At 43.3% G+C, this 13,683-nt stretch overlaps 1 protein-coding gene and 1 pseudogene across 5 annotated transcripts; both read right to left on the bottom strand.

The window, feature by feature from the left end:
• Positions 1 to 3,795: 3,795 nt before the first annotated feature.
• Positions 3,796 to 12,209, bottom strand: LOC310848635 (disintegrin and metalloproteinase domain-containing protein 21-like). 4 transcript variants are annotated; one of them, XM_083748008.1, is made up of 4 exons: positions 12,077 to 12,209; positions 8,234 to 8,421; positions 5,448 to 5,786; positions 3,796 to 3,953 (listed from the first exon to the last, which is right to left on the bottom strand). In XM_083748008.1, the coding sequence occupies exons 2-4, from the start codon at positions 8,323 to 8,325 to the stop codon at positions 3,872 to 3,874; spliced, it is 513 nt and encodes a 170-aa protein (XP_083604134.1). In that variant the 5' UTR covers positions 8,326 to 8,421; positions 12,077 to 12,209; the 3' UTR covers positions 3,796 to 3,871. The 4 variants fall into 4 exon arrangements, 2 of the variants coding, with proteins under 2 accessions (XP_083604134.1, XP_083604133.1); XR_014566495.1 differs by lacking the exons at positions 8,234 to 8,421; positions 12,077 to 12,209 and adding an exon at positions 4,789 to 5,034 and having other exon boundaries at positions 5,448 to 6,130; XR_014566496.1 differs by lacking the exons at positions 8,234 to 8,421; positions 12,077 to 12,209 and adding an exon at positions 4,789 to 4,872 and having other exon boundaries at positions 5,448 to 6,130.
• LOC310848235 (disintegrin and metalloproteinase domain-containing protein 20 pseudogene) lies at positions 9,673 to 12,299 on the bottom strand (annotated as a pseudogene). The gene has a single exon. The product of its transcript is annotated as a disintegrin and metalloproteinase domain-containing protein 20 pseudogene (transcript).
• Between the last annotated feature and the right edge of the window lie 1,384 nt (positions 12,300 to 13,683).

Genomic DNA, 13,683 nt, shown 5'->3' with positions numbered 1-13,683 from the left:
AATATAAGGGCGGTGGTATGAATAATAATCAATAATAACCATTAATAATAATTAACAATAATTAATGATTTAGACCGCCCTCTCACAAAATATAAAGGCAGTCAGTAGCGACAACATTTTAGGCAGTACTGTTTGCAAGTAGTAAGGAGAGGGCTTCAGGTTCATCGTCTATGAGGAATTGCGCCTATTTTTCAAAAACGGGACGCCACTTCCACCATCTAAATCCCAAATGTTATACATAAAACCCAAAGCGGTCCCACAAAGACCCGCCTGCGCGCCAGGAGCGGTGGGCAGAGCAGAAGCAGCACAGGCCAGGGAGGTCGCCTCATCCATCAGCTCCTCGTCAATTTTATTCTTTTATTTTACGCATGAAACGCAGCATGCAAACTTTGGACGTCTCGGCTCCCTGGCTACTAAGCCACCGCTTGGGGGAGGACTTGGACCAGCTGAGGCTTGGAGGGAGCAGGCTGGCACTCTTGAGGCAGGGGAGAAATCCTGTCCTGTGGATCACAGCAAGCGAGGGAGAGAAATCTAGATCTCTCAGCTCTGAGGGAAACGGCTTGAAGAGCTTCGTGGTTCCAGGAGCCGTGACAAAAACGGCTGGAGCGACCCGAGGTCGTGACGGAGATTGTTAGAGGAACCCTGAGCCCTCTGCCAATGGTAAAAAGCAAGGATTTTGTTTTGGTTTTTTGCTGTATTCTAGAGGAATGGGAAGCTATGGTAGCTGTATGAAGATGTCACTGGTAGACTACAATCCTAGATCTATTTACGTAGGAGTAAGTCCCATTAAATCCAGTGTGAATTTCTTTTGAGTAGGCATATGTTATACCACTGTTAATGGTATGGTTACCTTATCACTTCTGGTTTGTTTGATTTACATTGTGTTGTATGAAAGAGGAAGGTAAAAGGTGTGTGTGTACTGATTTTAGGTTGAAAAATCAATTGTAAACATATCATTAAAAATCCTTTCTTTTCTGTTACAAAAAGCTTAGCCTTCATTTTCATTTTCCTGTTTTGCTGAAAAAGCAAAGCCTTCTGGCACTATAAAGATGAATATATTTATTATGGCATAAACTTTTGTGGATTACTGTCCACTTCATCCAATACATGAAGTGTTACACAGTGTTATGGAGGTTTCTTTTGGAAGGATTGTGAAGAGTGAGGTCTGAGTAGTCATTAGGGGATTTGGAACATAGGTCTTCAGGATGCTGATGACACTCAAATCTATGGGCAGTATTCAATTACTATGTCCAATCAGTGTAAGGATAGCTGCCTGTGTAGCATGACGTCCGCCATCCTCCCCCTGTATGGCCTCCCAAAATCTGCTCCAGAGAGTTGAGGGAACTCTAGAACAGATAGGGGCACACTGGGGGAGCTGGAGCAGGGAGAGACAACATTCAGTTGCTCAAGAACATTCACTAAATGCTATTCTGCATTCCACTGTTTCTTCATGGCATCTTAAATCTTGTGTTATCATGCAGGAACTGGGCACAGTGGTACCTGGGAGCAGTGGTAGACTGGAAAAGGTCTAGAAGCAGAGCTGAACAAATTGCTTGCTTGTTAAGGATGGGGTTGTAGTCCCTTCGTAGCAATGGGTATGTAACTTGGGGGTGCACCATCTTTGTTACTGGACATCCAAGTTGCTTCAGTGACTAGGAGTGTCTTCTGCCAGCTTCAGCTGGTGTATCTGCTATAGCTGTTCCTGGATGGCAAAACCATACTAGTCTAGTTACCATATTTTTCGCCCTATAGGACGCACTTTTCCCCCTCCAAAAATGAAGGGGAAATGTGTGTGCGTCCTATGGGGCGAATGCAGGCTTTCGCTGAAGCCTGGAGAGCGAGAGGCGTCAGTGCGCATCGACCCCTCTTGCTCTCCAGGCTTCAGGAAGCTATCCGCAAGCCTCGCGTGCCTGGCGGGATGTCCCTCCGGACACACGAGGCTTGGGGCGGCAGCCTGCAGCCTGAATCAGGGGGCGAGCTGCGGAGCCCGCCCCCTGCTTCGGGCAGATGTCCTTAAGCCTTGTGCACCCGGCGGTGTGTCCCGCCGGGCACGCAAGACTTGGGGCGGCAGCCTGTTCTGGGGGCTGGGGTTGGGGGAAGCTCTGGCTGGGGTCGGGGGAAGCTCTGGCTTCCCCCACGCCAGCCCCCGCACCTGGGGGCGAAATAATTTCCCCCCCCTTTATTTCCCCCCCCCCAAAAAAAACTAGGTGCGTCCTATGGGGCGGTGCATCCTATGGGGCGAAAAATACGGTAATGGTTACCTCCAGATAGGGTTACTGCAATATGCTGCCTCTGGGGCTGCCCTTAAAGCTGATATAGAAGCTGTAGCTTAGTGCAGAATGTAGCAGCGAGGCTGTTGAAAGGGGTGCTCTACTAATAACATATGTATAACCAGGGGTGGTGCATCCCATTTTGCCACTTGAGGTGAAATGGTGCCGCGTTGCCCGCATTGCTGCCAGCACTGCCTCTGCTCCACCCACCTCCGCCAGCTGTGGTGCCAGTATCTTAGCTCAATGAGATCTCATGAGATTTTGTCCATCGGAGTGGATCGGGTGCCTGCGGGGACAGCACCTTGGGGGCTTCAGCTGCCTGAAGCTGCTGCTTCACCCCCACCTCATGGATGGGCCAGCCATGCATATAACACCTAACTGAAAGAGCTGCACTGACTGCCAGTATGCTACTGAGTCAAGTTTAATGTCTTGCTGTTAGTATATAAAGCCTTGAACAGCTTGGCATCACGCTACTTCTAAGAATGCCTTACCACTTGTATGCTGCTGGTGGTCACTTCATTTTCAGGAGAGACACTCCTGGTAGTACCGTTTGCTCCCAAGGTTTGTCTCAGGTTCATTAATAGCAGGGCTTTTAGTGATGTGGCACCTGCCCATTGCAATATGCTTCCAGTGAACGTCAAGAAGATTCCTGTACTCGTGGCATTTAGGTGCCTGCTTAAAGCTTATCTTTCCACTCAGGCTTTCCCTGAAGGTTGAACCAGCAATGTTGATGTACTAATCTGATCTATTCATTTATGATGTATTTGTTTTCTCAATGTAATTTTATTGTTGACCAAATCTCGTAGAATTGTAGAGTTGGATGGGACCATGAGGGTCATTTAGTTCAACACCTTGTAATGCAGGAGTATTTTGCCCAACATAGGGCTCAAACCCACAGCCCTGAGATTAAGAATCCAATGCTCTACTGACTGAGCTATCTCTTTGCCCAATAATGGTGAAGAACCCTAGGTCAGTGGTAGAACATCTGCTTTGTATGCATAATGTCTCAGGTTCAATCCCTAACATTTCCAGGTAAGACTAGGAGAGACCTCAGTCTGAAATCCTGGAGACTATCAGTCAGTGTAGACCAGGCATAGGCAAACTATCAGTCAGTGTAGACCAGGCATAGGCAAACTTGGCCTTCCAGATGTTTTGGAACTACAACTCACATCATCCCTAGCTAACAGGACCAGTGGTCAGGGATGATGGGAGTTGTAGTCCCAAAACATCTGGAGGGCCAAGTTTGCCTGTGCCTGGTGTAGACAATACTGAGTTAGATGGACCAAAGGTCTGACTCAATACAAGGCAACTTCCTATGTTGTTATTTTATGTCATTCATTATCATTGTTTTTTTAAAAAAAACATTGGTGTTACAGAGAGCTTTGAAAGTGTTTATGTGTATATGTATATGCACACATATATACATACTGTGGGGGTTTTTCAGTGAGTGCAATATTTTATCTGGAGATAAATTACATCAAAGATCAGTTTAAAAATGCTAATGAAAACCTTACAGACACAAATATATGTTTTGCATATTACTCTACTTAATTTCCTTTCTCAGTTTTTGATATAGCGAGTGCATTGTTCACTTCTCTGATCTACTGTGTGCTTACTTCCTGCATTGATTCTATTGGATGGATTCTTGAAATCAATCTTCTTAAGTGATATAGCAGTATAGTCCTGTAAAACAAAGTCAGGCCAATAGCAGCAAAAGTGACAAATGCAGTTCCTACAATAATTGCTATCACGGTACCACTCATGCCTTGTGGAGCTGGTCCACTGTCAATGCTGCCACCGTAGCCTTTATTGAGACAGTCAGGAGGAGCCCAGCCATAATCACAATGACAATGTTTGTGGTTGTTGCATTTCCCCCGATTATGGCACTTTGACACATTACAATCATACTTCAAGAGGGACATGCTCTTGCATTCCCTACTAATGCACAACATGCCATTCCCACAAGGGGTGCCATCTCTCACTGCTGCAGTATCGATTATATCCATTCCAAAGTGGTAATCTGCACCCCAGCATTGGGTACTGCCAATTAAGGTTTGAATTATGGTGCGGTGTTCCACCAAAGAAGGAAGTGTCTGCACGTTAGCGCACTGGATTTGCCCACACAGGACATTCTCAGCATTACATTTCTTGTAAGTTCCAAGTCCCAGGCCACAGTTGCCAAAGCGATCACCACGAGCATTCATTACTTTGAAGCAATTGTCTGAAGCAGCTGATGCTTTCTTGCCAAAGATCATTTTGCACTGCTCACTGTGAGTAGCGCAATTCCCATGATAACAGTGTACAGCACTATTGCATGGGGCACCATCTTGCATATAAACATCTTCAGGACACCATTGTGATGACCCGTTGCAGTACTCAGGAAGATCACAATTGCTAGTTTTCGCTCTGCAAATAGTTCCAGCTGGAAGATACTGACACTTAGTGCAGCACTGTCCAAAAGCACAAGTGGCACCTGGACTCAGCCTACAATTAGATTGGCAACATGGATCTGACTTACACTTAGCTGGTGAGCCACAGTCGCATTGCTCTTCATCTTCCACTATTTCGTTGCCACAATAATTGAGATTATTTTTTTGACCAGCTGTTGGTGGAGTGAGCAAGCAGTTAGAGTTCCTTAGTTTATAATAATCGTTATAACTGCAATTGCTAAACTGATCGACTTCATCTGGAAAAGCAGCCATAATGCAGGATCTTCGTTCACAAGTACAGTATGTTCTATCATGTTGCATGCCAAGATTATGTCCTAATTCATGGGCAAAAAGCACAGCAAAAAAGGACACACTGTAACCCACATAAGATTCAACACCAGATGCCCAGTGAGAGCTACAAATTGTTGCTGTGAATGCTAATCCAGCTGTCTGTCCATACAGCTTATGTACAAATAAGTGACCGGCATCATTAGGTAAATGTTTATTTAGTGTGTTTTTTCTCCAAGCATTGAAAGTTTCAAGTAATTGTGACATTTTATCAGCAATTGCTATGAGGTTCTTTTCTGACCATATCTCCAAGCCAGCTACAGACAAAACAACGCCAAGAGGCTTAAAGAATGCATTGGCAGTATGGACTATCTCTAGAACATGTGCACTGGTCAAACTTTGATTTTTCCCAAGCTGTATATATAGTTTTTGTTCCACCACAATTGCAACTTCTACATACCTGGAGTCTGTCCGCCAGTCATTTTCAGAACGTTTGGCTGGTAAATGCTCTCTCTCCGGGATCATGGCCTCTTGACGACGTTGTTCTTCCTCTGTTAGCCCACACCTCATACGGATAGTATCCTCCTTTTCTTCCAACCTATATACCATGTGCTGAGAAGTAGTAGATCCCTGAATAGGCTCAATTTCATAGGTGTCATTTTCTAAGTGCAGCAGACCCCTGAGGCCCCCTGAACAAGTGCTGAGGGTAACCCAAGAGGAAGGCTTGCCTTGGACAAAGCCACGGTAGAAGCAGTCATCTCTTATGAAAGGATAGTCCGTCTGGAGGTCCCCTTCCTTACTGTAAGTGAAGACAGGGAAATGTTTAGGGACAAAGCCCCTCTTTTGCTTGAGATGAATCACATGCTCTTTTCCCTCAATTTGCAATAGGTAGGTGACATCATGGGGATTTTGTTCTCCATATCTAGGGGTCAATTTCTTTGGAATGGTCACCTCATAAGAGGCATATCTAAAACCCTGTGGTGGTTTCTGATCTGCATTCCCACTCACAACATTGAATGAAATCAGCACTAGCAGCCACACATGGTGGCTAGTCATTTTCCCTGACAGTGGAAAGCAACCTCCAGAATGCCCTGCTCTAGCTTTCTATCCCAGCCCCAAAAGCCTCCCACAACTCAGCTGAGAGCAGACCAGAAAGAAGATGAGAAGGTGGTTGTATGTGAGCTAGACAAGGAAAGGGAGGATTCTGACCCTGGCAACAGTCATTGCAGTTACCTTTAGAATGTAGGCGGAGCCTGGAGAATCAGAGAAATAATAGAATGGAGAATAGGGAAGCACATAGTGGAAGGGGAAAGGTGTAATAGAGATAGCTGGGTTAAAGGGTTATGGGAAGAAGAGGCAAATGCAATGGGAAGTTGAGAAGCAGGGGACCAAGAAATGGGAGATAGTTCAATATGTTGACAGTGTAATAATAGACACGTATGGCATGCAGGATTTGGGGTAGGTGCAAAACATCCATTTGATGAAGGGACCTTCTTTGGAATTTTACTAATATTCTGAGAGTAGACTGGAGGATGTGGGATATGCAGATATAACCCATGGGTTAGTACCTAGGTCCCCCCCCCCCTTTTGTATTTAGATCTTGGTCAAGTTCTCACCCAGGAAAACCTGGGACCTTAGGAGTTAAAAGACCCCTCTTTTGCCTGAGCTTCAGCACATGGCTCTTTCCCTCAAACTGAGCAGCTAGGTAATTTCTCGGGGTTCTTGTTTTCCACATCTGGAGGTCAGTTTCATTGGGATGATCACATTGTAAGAGCTATGCCTAAAGTTCTGAGGCAATGTCTGACCATTGGACTCACTGAGTCTCCACCATAGGATCATTATCAACACTTTGTCTGATAGGAAAAAGTCCTCTAGACTAGAGCACCCCACTCTGGTGCAGAATGGGCAGCGGATGAGGAAATATATTCTGTTCCTTGCAAGGAGTTAGTAGCTTTACAATTGGAATGTAGGTGGAGCTTGGTAAAGGACAGAGCAGAATGGTGAGAGAGTAGGTTATAGTTTGAATGTGCATGGAGCTTGGTCAGTGATGGATAGAACAAAATGGAGGAAAATGGCAAAGGAAAGGGAAAGGTGCCTGAAGATGATTGGCTGAAAGCATTTCAGGAAGAAGAATTAGGTGTGATAGGAACATGAGATGCAACAGATAAAAAAAAACAGAGAAACTGACAATGGAGTAACAGAGATGTGTGGTATGCATTTACAGAAAGACACTGTAGCCACATTACTAAACATTCTGGGAGTACACATTGTTTTCTTGGTACATGATTTGAAGGAATCATGTAGCACATAAACAGGAGCAACCTCTACCAGCAGAATATGGGATGTGAGGAGCAGCAGGTTGTAATGAGTATACAGCAGAAGTGATACTGGGTGCAAGTTGTTGCAGCTCAGCCTCCCCCAGACTTTAAAATGTATATGTATTTATTTATGACTAGAAAAACCTATCAAAAATAATTCCTTTTTTTAAAAAAAAGTCAGTCTTCGGATAGGATCAAACATTTGGGCCAGTAGGCAAAATCTTTGTATTAATAAACCATTCATCTTATTGCTTTGTCGAATACAACCCTTGTTGAACATACAAGCTAGTCTGGTCAATTGGTTGTGGTCAGAGTTGAGTTGGCAGGGAGCCAGTCAACAGAGCTTCCCATTTCTTGTGGTTGGGGAGGGGCACTAGGCATGATCCATAGTCAAATAAGAGGACCTCTGGGGGCTTAGGCAGGCCACTGTGCATCCATGTTTCATGTGAGATACCATATCAGTACAGCCCACGCTAGTGTGGGTAGTGTGCTAAATGAGCACAAAGATTCTGCATGCCAGTGAAAGCTGGGTTTGTGTTAGGAGGGAATAAGTTAATAACAATTATATGTGATGCATTCTGAAGTGTGGGGGATTTTAAGTGGAAATCCTAACCAACCTCAGACTCTCCTCTAAACTGCTTGTCAAACGCTAAATGACTTAAATTGCCCTCTCAGACCTCCTCCTAGACCAAATTAAGTACCCAGTTGCCTTTCAAAGAAATCAAACATACGTTGTACATGACCCAGATTAAATCACTGACTACTGTATTTTATGCTCTCACCCACCCTCAACTACAAGCAGTCAGATGACATACACATACATCAGCAATCAGTTGAAATGTTTTGTTGTGGAACTCCACTTGTTATCTCTTATTGATAAACACAAGATTTCCATATACTGATGTGACAGGAATACAAATTACCGTACATCCAAATGGAATTCTTAAGAACTGATGAAAGACTTGCAAAGTCAAATATATCTGCATATTTCCCTTTCACACTTTTTATATATTCTGTCATTGTTCAGTTCAGTAATCTGCTGTGCACTTGCTTCCTGATTGTGTTCAGTTGGATGGGTTCTTGCCCTGTCTTCTCCAGCATTGCATCAGTCCATATCTCAAATAAACACACAGGCAAACTTAGTGATGTTAAATTCTAGAGAATAATCTTTTGAAGAATATTCTAAATTAATGAGAATATTAGAGAATTTCCATTTAAAATAGGAGAATATTCATTTTAATGCATCGGAAATTATATTAGTTAATATACATGTTAATTTATGGGTAAACTTGTTCAGATGGCAAACAAAAACTGTACAGATACTTTTATTTAATGGGGCAATGCGGTGAATTCATATTCTTTGATAAATAAAAATATAGAAATGTCAACTGGCCACTTCACATGCTGTTACACATAATTGTATAGGTACTTTAAGTGTATAAAGCATTAAAGCTACTTTATGTAAAAAACAAAACAAAACACTGCATGACCAAGGGTATAGAATTGCTAAGAATAAGGTCACACCAAAATATAAAAAAGGCTATTACATATACAGTGGTACCTCGGGTTAAGTACTTAATTCATTCTGGAGGTCCGTACTTAACCTAAGACTGTTCTTAACCTGAAGCACCACTTTAGCTAATGGGGCCTCCTGCTGCCGCTGCGCCGCCAGAGCACAATTTCTGTTCTCATCCTGAAGCAAAGTTCTTAACCTGAAGCACTATTTCTGGGTTAGCGGAGTCTGTAACCTGAAGCGTATGTAACATGAGGTACCACTGTAGTTGAAATACATACGAATTCAAATATTCATGAAATTAAATGAATAGCATTTTTAAAACTAAAAAAATGAACAAAAATTTCTGTAGCTCACATTTCAGAACTGCCAATGATGAGTGACACAATGCCCAGTAATGTAACTCATTTTTCATTACTTACACTGGCAATATCACAGCTTGACTTATTATTTACTAGATTTTTTTAATGTGGGTTGTAAAACTGGTTCTTACATTTGAATTTACAGTTTGTGGAGAATATTCTCTGGATAATTTTCTAGCAGAGAATATTCTCAAGAATATTCTCATTCTCAATTATATTCTCACCTCACATCACTAGGCACACACCAGCTATAGCGCTAATAACAAATTCAATTCCTTCAGCAGTTCCTGCAATGACAGTGTCCTGGTTTGGTGGAGGGGGGCCACTGTCAATGCTCCCACAATAGCCTTCATCTACACATGAATGGCACATTCTAGCATTCCCCTTAATATACATCATGCTCTTGCCACAAGGAGTCCTATCTCTCACTGCTCCAATATCAGGTTTAGACAGTCAGGAGGGGCTCAGCCAGAAACACAATGACGATATTGGTAGTTGTTGCATATTCCCTTATAATGGCACTTTGTGACATTACAATCATATTTCAAGGGGGACCACCCTCTTGCACTTGACATTAATACACATCATGTTCTTGCCACAAGGAGCCCCATCTCTCACTGCTCCAATATCAGATATACCCTTCCACTGTGGTAGTCTGTTCCCCAGCAGTTCTCATTGCCAATAAGTGTATTAACTATGGTGCCACATTCTGCATGATATGGTCCATTATTTCATGCACATCTGTTTGGCACATTCAATGCATTGTTCAATTCTGTGATTTACTCTGGACTTTCTTCTTTTTTAATATCTTGCTCATGCTTTCTTTCTCTCAATCTGACAAACATTTCTCTCAAGTGCTTCCTGAAATAAATACCCAGAACAACAAGAACACAAAAAACAAATATAATTACTCCTATAATTGCTGCTGTGCTGGAATTTGGGCTAAAAATATTCTGTGGTGGAGGGGGTCCACTATCAATGCTGCCACCATAGCCTTCACTGAGACAATCTGGAGGAGCCCAGCCATAATCACAATGACAATGTTTATGAGTATTGCATATACCCCTATAGTGGCACTTTGTGAAATTACAATCATAGTTCAAGAGGGATACACTCTTGCACTGCCTATTAATGCATATCATGTCAGTGCCACAAGGAGTCCCATCTCTCACTGCTCCAATATCGAGTATTTGTATCCCACTGTGGTAGTCAGTACCCCAGCATTGTCTATCTCCAGATTGTGTTTGAATTATAGTGTTATGCTGCTCTAAAGAAGGTAATTCGTCAATATTATCACATTGGATTCGACCACACAGGAGATTCGTAGCATTACATTTCTTATAAATTCCATGTCTAAGGCCGCAGTTGCCAAAGCGATCCCCTCGACCATTCAGTTCATTGAAGCAAGCCTTTGAAGCAGCTGTTGCTTTCTTGCCAAAGATCATTTTGCACTGCTCACTGTGAGTTGTGCAATTTCCATTATAGCAGTATACACCATCACTACACGGGGTGCCATCTTGAACATAAACATCTTTAGGACACCACTCTGAAGTCCCATTGCAGTACTCAGGAAGATCACAGCTGCTAACCTCTTGTCTGCAGACATAATGAGCTGGAAGATACTGACACTCAGCACAACACCGTCCGAAAGCACAAGCGGCACCTGGGCGCAGCATGCAGTTAGACTGGCAACATGGATCCAACTTGCATTGATCTGGTGAACCACAGTCACATTGCTCTCCATCTTCCACTACTTTGTTACCACAGTGTTTGAGTTTATACATTTTATCAGGCTCTGGTGGGATTAACAAACATGGAGTGTTCCTTAGCTCAAAATAATCCTGATAACTGCAGTTGCTAAACTTATCAGTGTTTGCCTGAGCTGCAGCCATAATGCAGGCATGTCGTTCACAAGTACAGTATTTTGAATCATGCTGCATGCCAAGATTATGTCCTAATTCATGAGTAAATGTATTAGAAAAATCAGACAAACTATAACCAACATATGATTCAACACCACATGCCCGATCAGTCCAACAGATTGTTCCTAAATATGATAATCCTCGCGTACGTCCAAAGCCCTTATATACAAATAAATGAGCAGCATCATTCTCTAGATGTTTATTTAGGGTGTTTGTTCTCCAGTCATTGAAATTGGAAAGCAGGGTGTAAATGTTGTTATCAATCACAATGAGGTTCTTTTCTGACCAAATCTCCAATCCAACAAGAGTCACAACGACACCAAGTGGCTCATATAATGAATTAGCAACATGAATGACATCTAGAACTCGCATAGCAGCAACAGTTTCATTTCTATCAATTCTCACATATCTTTCGTAATCCACAACAATTGCAACCCCTACGTAACGGGTGTGTGTCCACCAACCTCCTTCTGGAGCACCCCTAGCCACTATATTCTCTGTTTTTTGGATCATGGTCTCTTGATGCCTTTGCTCTTCTTCTGTTAACCCACACGTCATACGTGCAGCACCCTCTATTTCTTCCAACCTATACATCACATGTTGAGAAGTAGATCTCCGCACAGGCTGAATTTCATAGGTGTCATTTTCTAAATGCAGCAGACCCCTGAGGCCCCCTGAACAAGTGCTGAGGGTGACCCATGAGGAAGGCTTGTCTTGTACAAAGCCACGGTAGAAGCAGTCATCTCTGATGAAAGGATAGTCCACCTGAAGATCTCCCTCCTTACTGTAAGTGAAGACAGGGAGGTGTTTAGGGACAAAGCCCCTGTTCTGCTTGAGATGCACTACATAGCCTTTCCCCTCAATCTGCAGTAGGTAGGTGACATCATGATGTTCTTGTCCATACCTAGGGACTAGTTTTCTTGGGATGGTCACCTCGTAAGAGGCATACATAAAGCCTTGTGGTGGTTTCTGACCTGCAGTCTCACCCAAAATATTCAACAAGATCAGCACCAGTTGCCATGTGTGGTGGTTAGTCATTTTCTCAGACTGGGAAAGCAACCTCCAGAGCATCCTGCTTTGGCTTCTTATCCCAGCCCCAAAAGCTTCCCACAGTTGAGAGCAGACCAGAAAGATGAGAAGGTGGTTGTTTATGAGACCATCAAAGAAAGGGATGGTTCTGTCCATAGCAACAGTCATTGCAGTTACCTTTAGAATGTAGGTGGAGCTTGGAGAATCAGAGAAGGAATAGAATGGAGAATGGGGAAGCACATGGTGGAAAGGGAAAGACGTTGCAGAGATGGCTGGGTGAAAGGGACACAGGAAGAAATGGGTGCTCACTCTTTTCAAGTGGGCAGCAGTTGCAGCCCCTCGCTCTCTGCTGCCATCCTGGCTGTCAACTCATGCATGTTTGTCAACTGTTTTGGGAATTCCCCCAGCCAGCATGTTCTCAGGGTGGAACTTCTCTTCTTAACCCCAGCTTCAAAGGGGCCAATCAGAGGCCCCACCAGTTGGGCAGTGCCTTGCTGGCTAGCCAAACATTGGCTTCTGCCATGCCTGCACCAGGCAGCAACACCTTAAAAGAGCTCTCTGCACTTGCCTTCTGCAACATTGTCGGCCAAAGAGCAATCTTACCCTTCCTCCCTTATATTTAATTGTTTTTTACATATGTAGGTCAATGTCCTATGTTTAACCATATTTCACTTTTCAGGTTGCTGCTTTAACCCTGCTTTATTCCTTAGGTTGTATTCCGTCTAACTGATTTTGATTCCTTATGCCTTCCTTGCTATGGTTGCTAGGCGGGAAGGAATTTGTCTGCAGATGAACTGGACCGTCTTGAGGTTTTGCCTTCCCCACAGCAAAACATCACAACTTTTAGTGATTAAAGCACTGGGTGGAATCCAAGTCTTCAGGTTTTGGGTAAAGTGGTGTATCACCCTGTCCTGACCCAGGAACATATTCCGGGTTACCCATTAGACAGATCTCGGTGGATGTATCTGTCCAGAAGCCAAGAATGAGACTGATGGGCCATAGAGCTTTCAGCGGTGACCCTAGATCAGCAACTTGGTGAGGCCATAATCTTTGGCACTACCCTGAAAATGTTCCAGCACCTCTGGCAGAAGGCTTCCCAGAGTGGCTGGGGCAACCTAGTCCAAACAGGCAGGGTACAAATAATAAATTATTATTATTATTATTATTATTATTATTATTATTATTATTATTATTTATAATGCTGGAATGGATATACACCCAATGAATGAGCCAAAATTCCACCTATACCTGTGATCAATAAAGTTGTGGCCATTTTTAATCCAAACCACTATCTGTGCATGTTTGGTCTATTACATCTCAATTTGGTCACATGCTGGGAGGGGAGGCATTGCGACTGGGACTGCAAATTAAGTGCAATGGGAAGTTGAGAAGCAAAGGACCAAGAAATGGAAGAGAGTCCAATAAACTGACAGTAGAAACATAGGCATGTAGGGCATGCAGGATTTGGGGTATGCACATAGCATGTATTTGATGGGGACCTCCATTTTCACTATTTACTAACATTCTGAAAGTCGATGGGAATATGCAGATA

This window comes from Podarcis gaigeae (genome assembly GCF_964106915.1).
Source record: "Podarcis gaigeae genome assembly, chromosome: 1".
In the NCBI taxonomy this organism is placed as follows: Eukaryota; Metazoa; Chordata; class Lepidosauria; order Squamata; family Lacertidae; genus Podarcis; species Podarcis gaigeae.
This window is presented reverse-complemented; position numbering and strand designations above follow the sequence as displayed.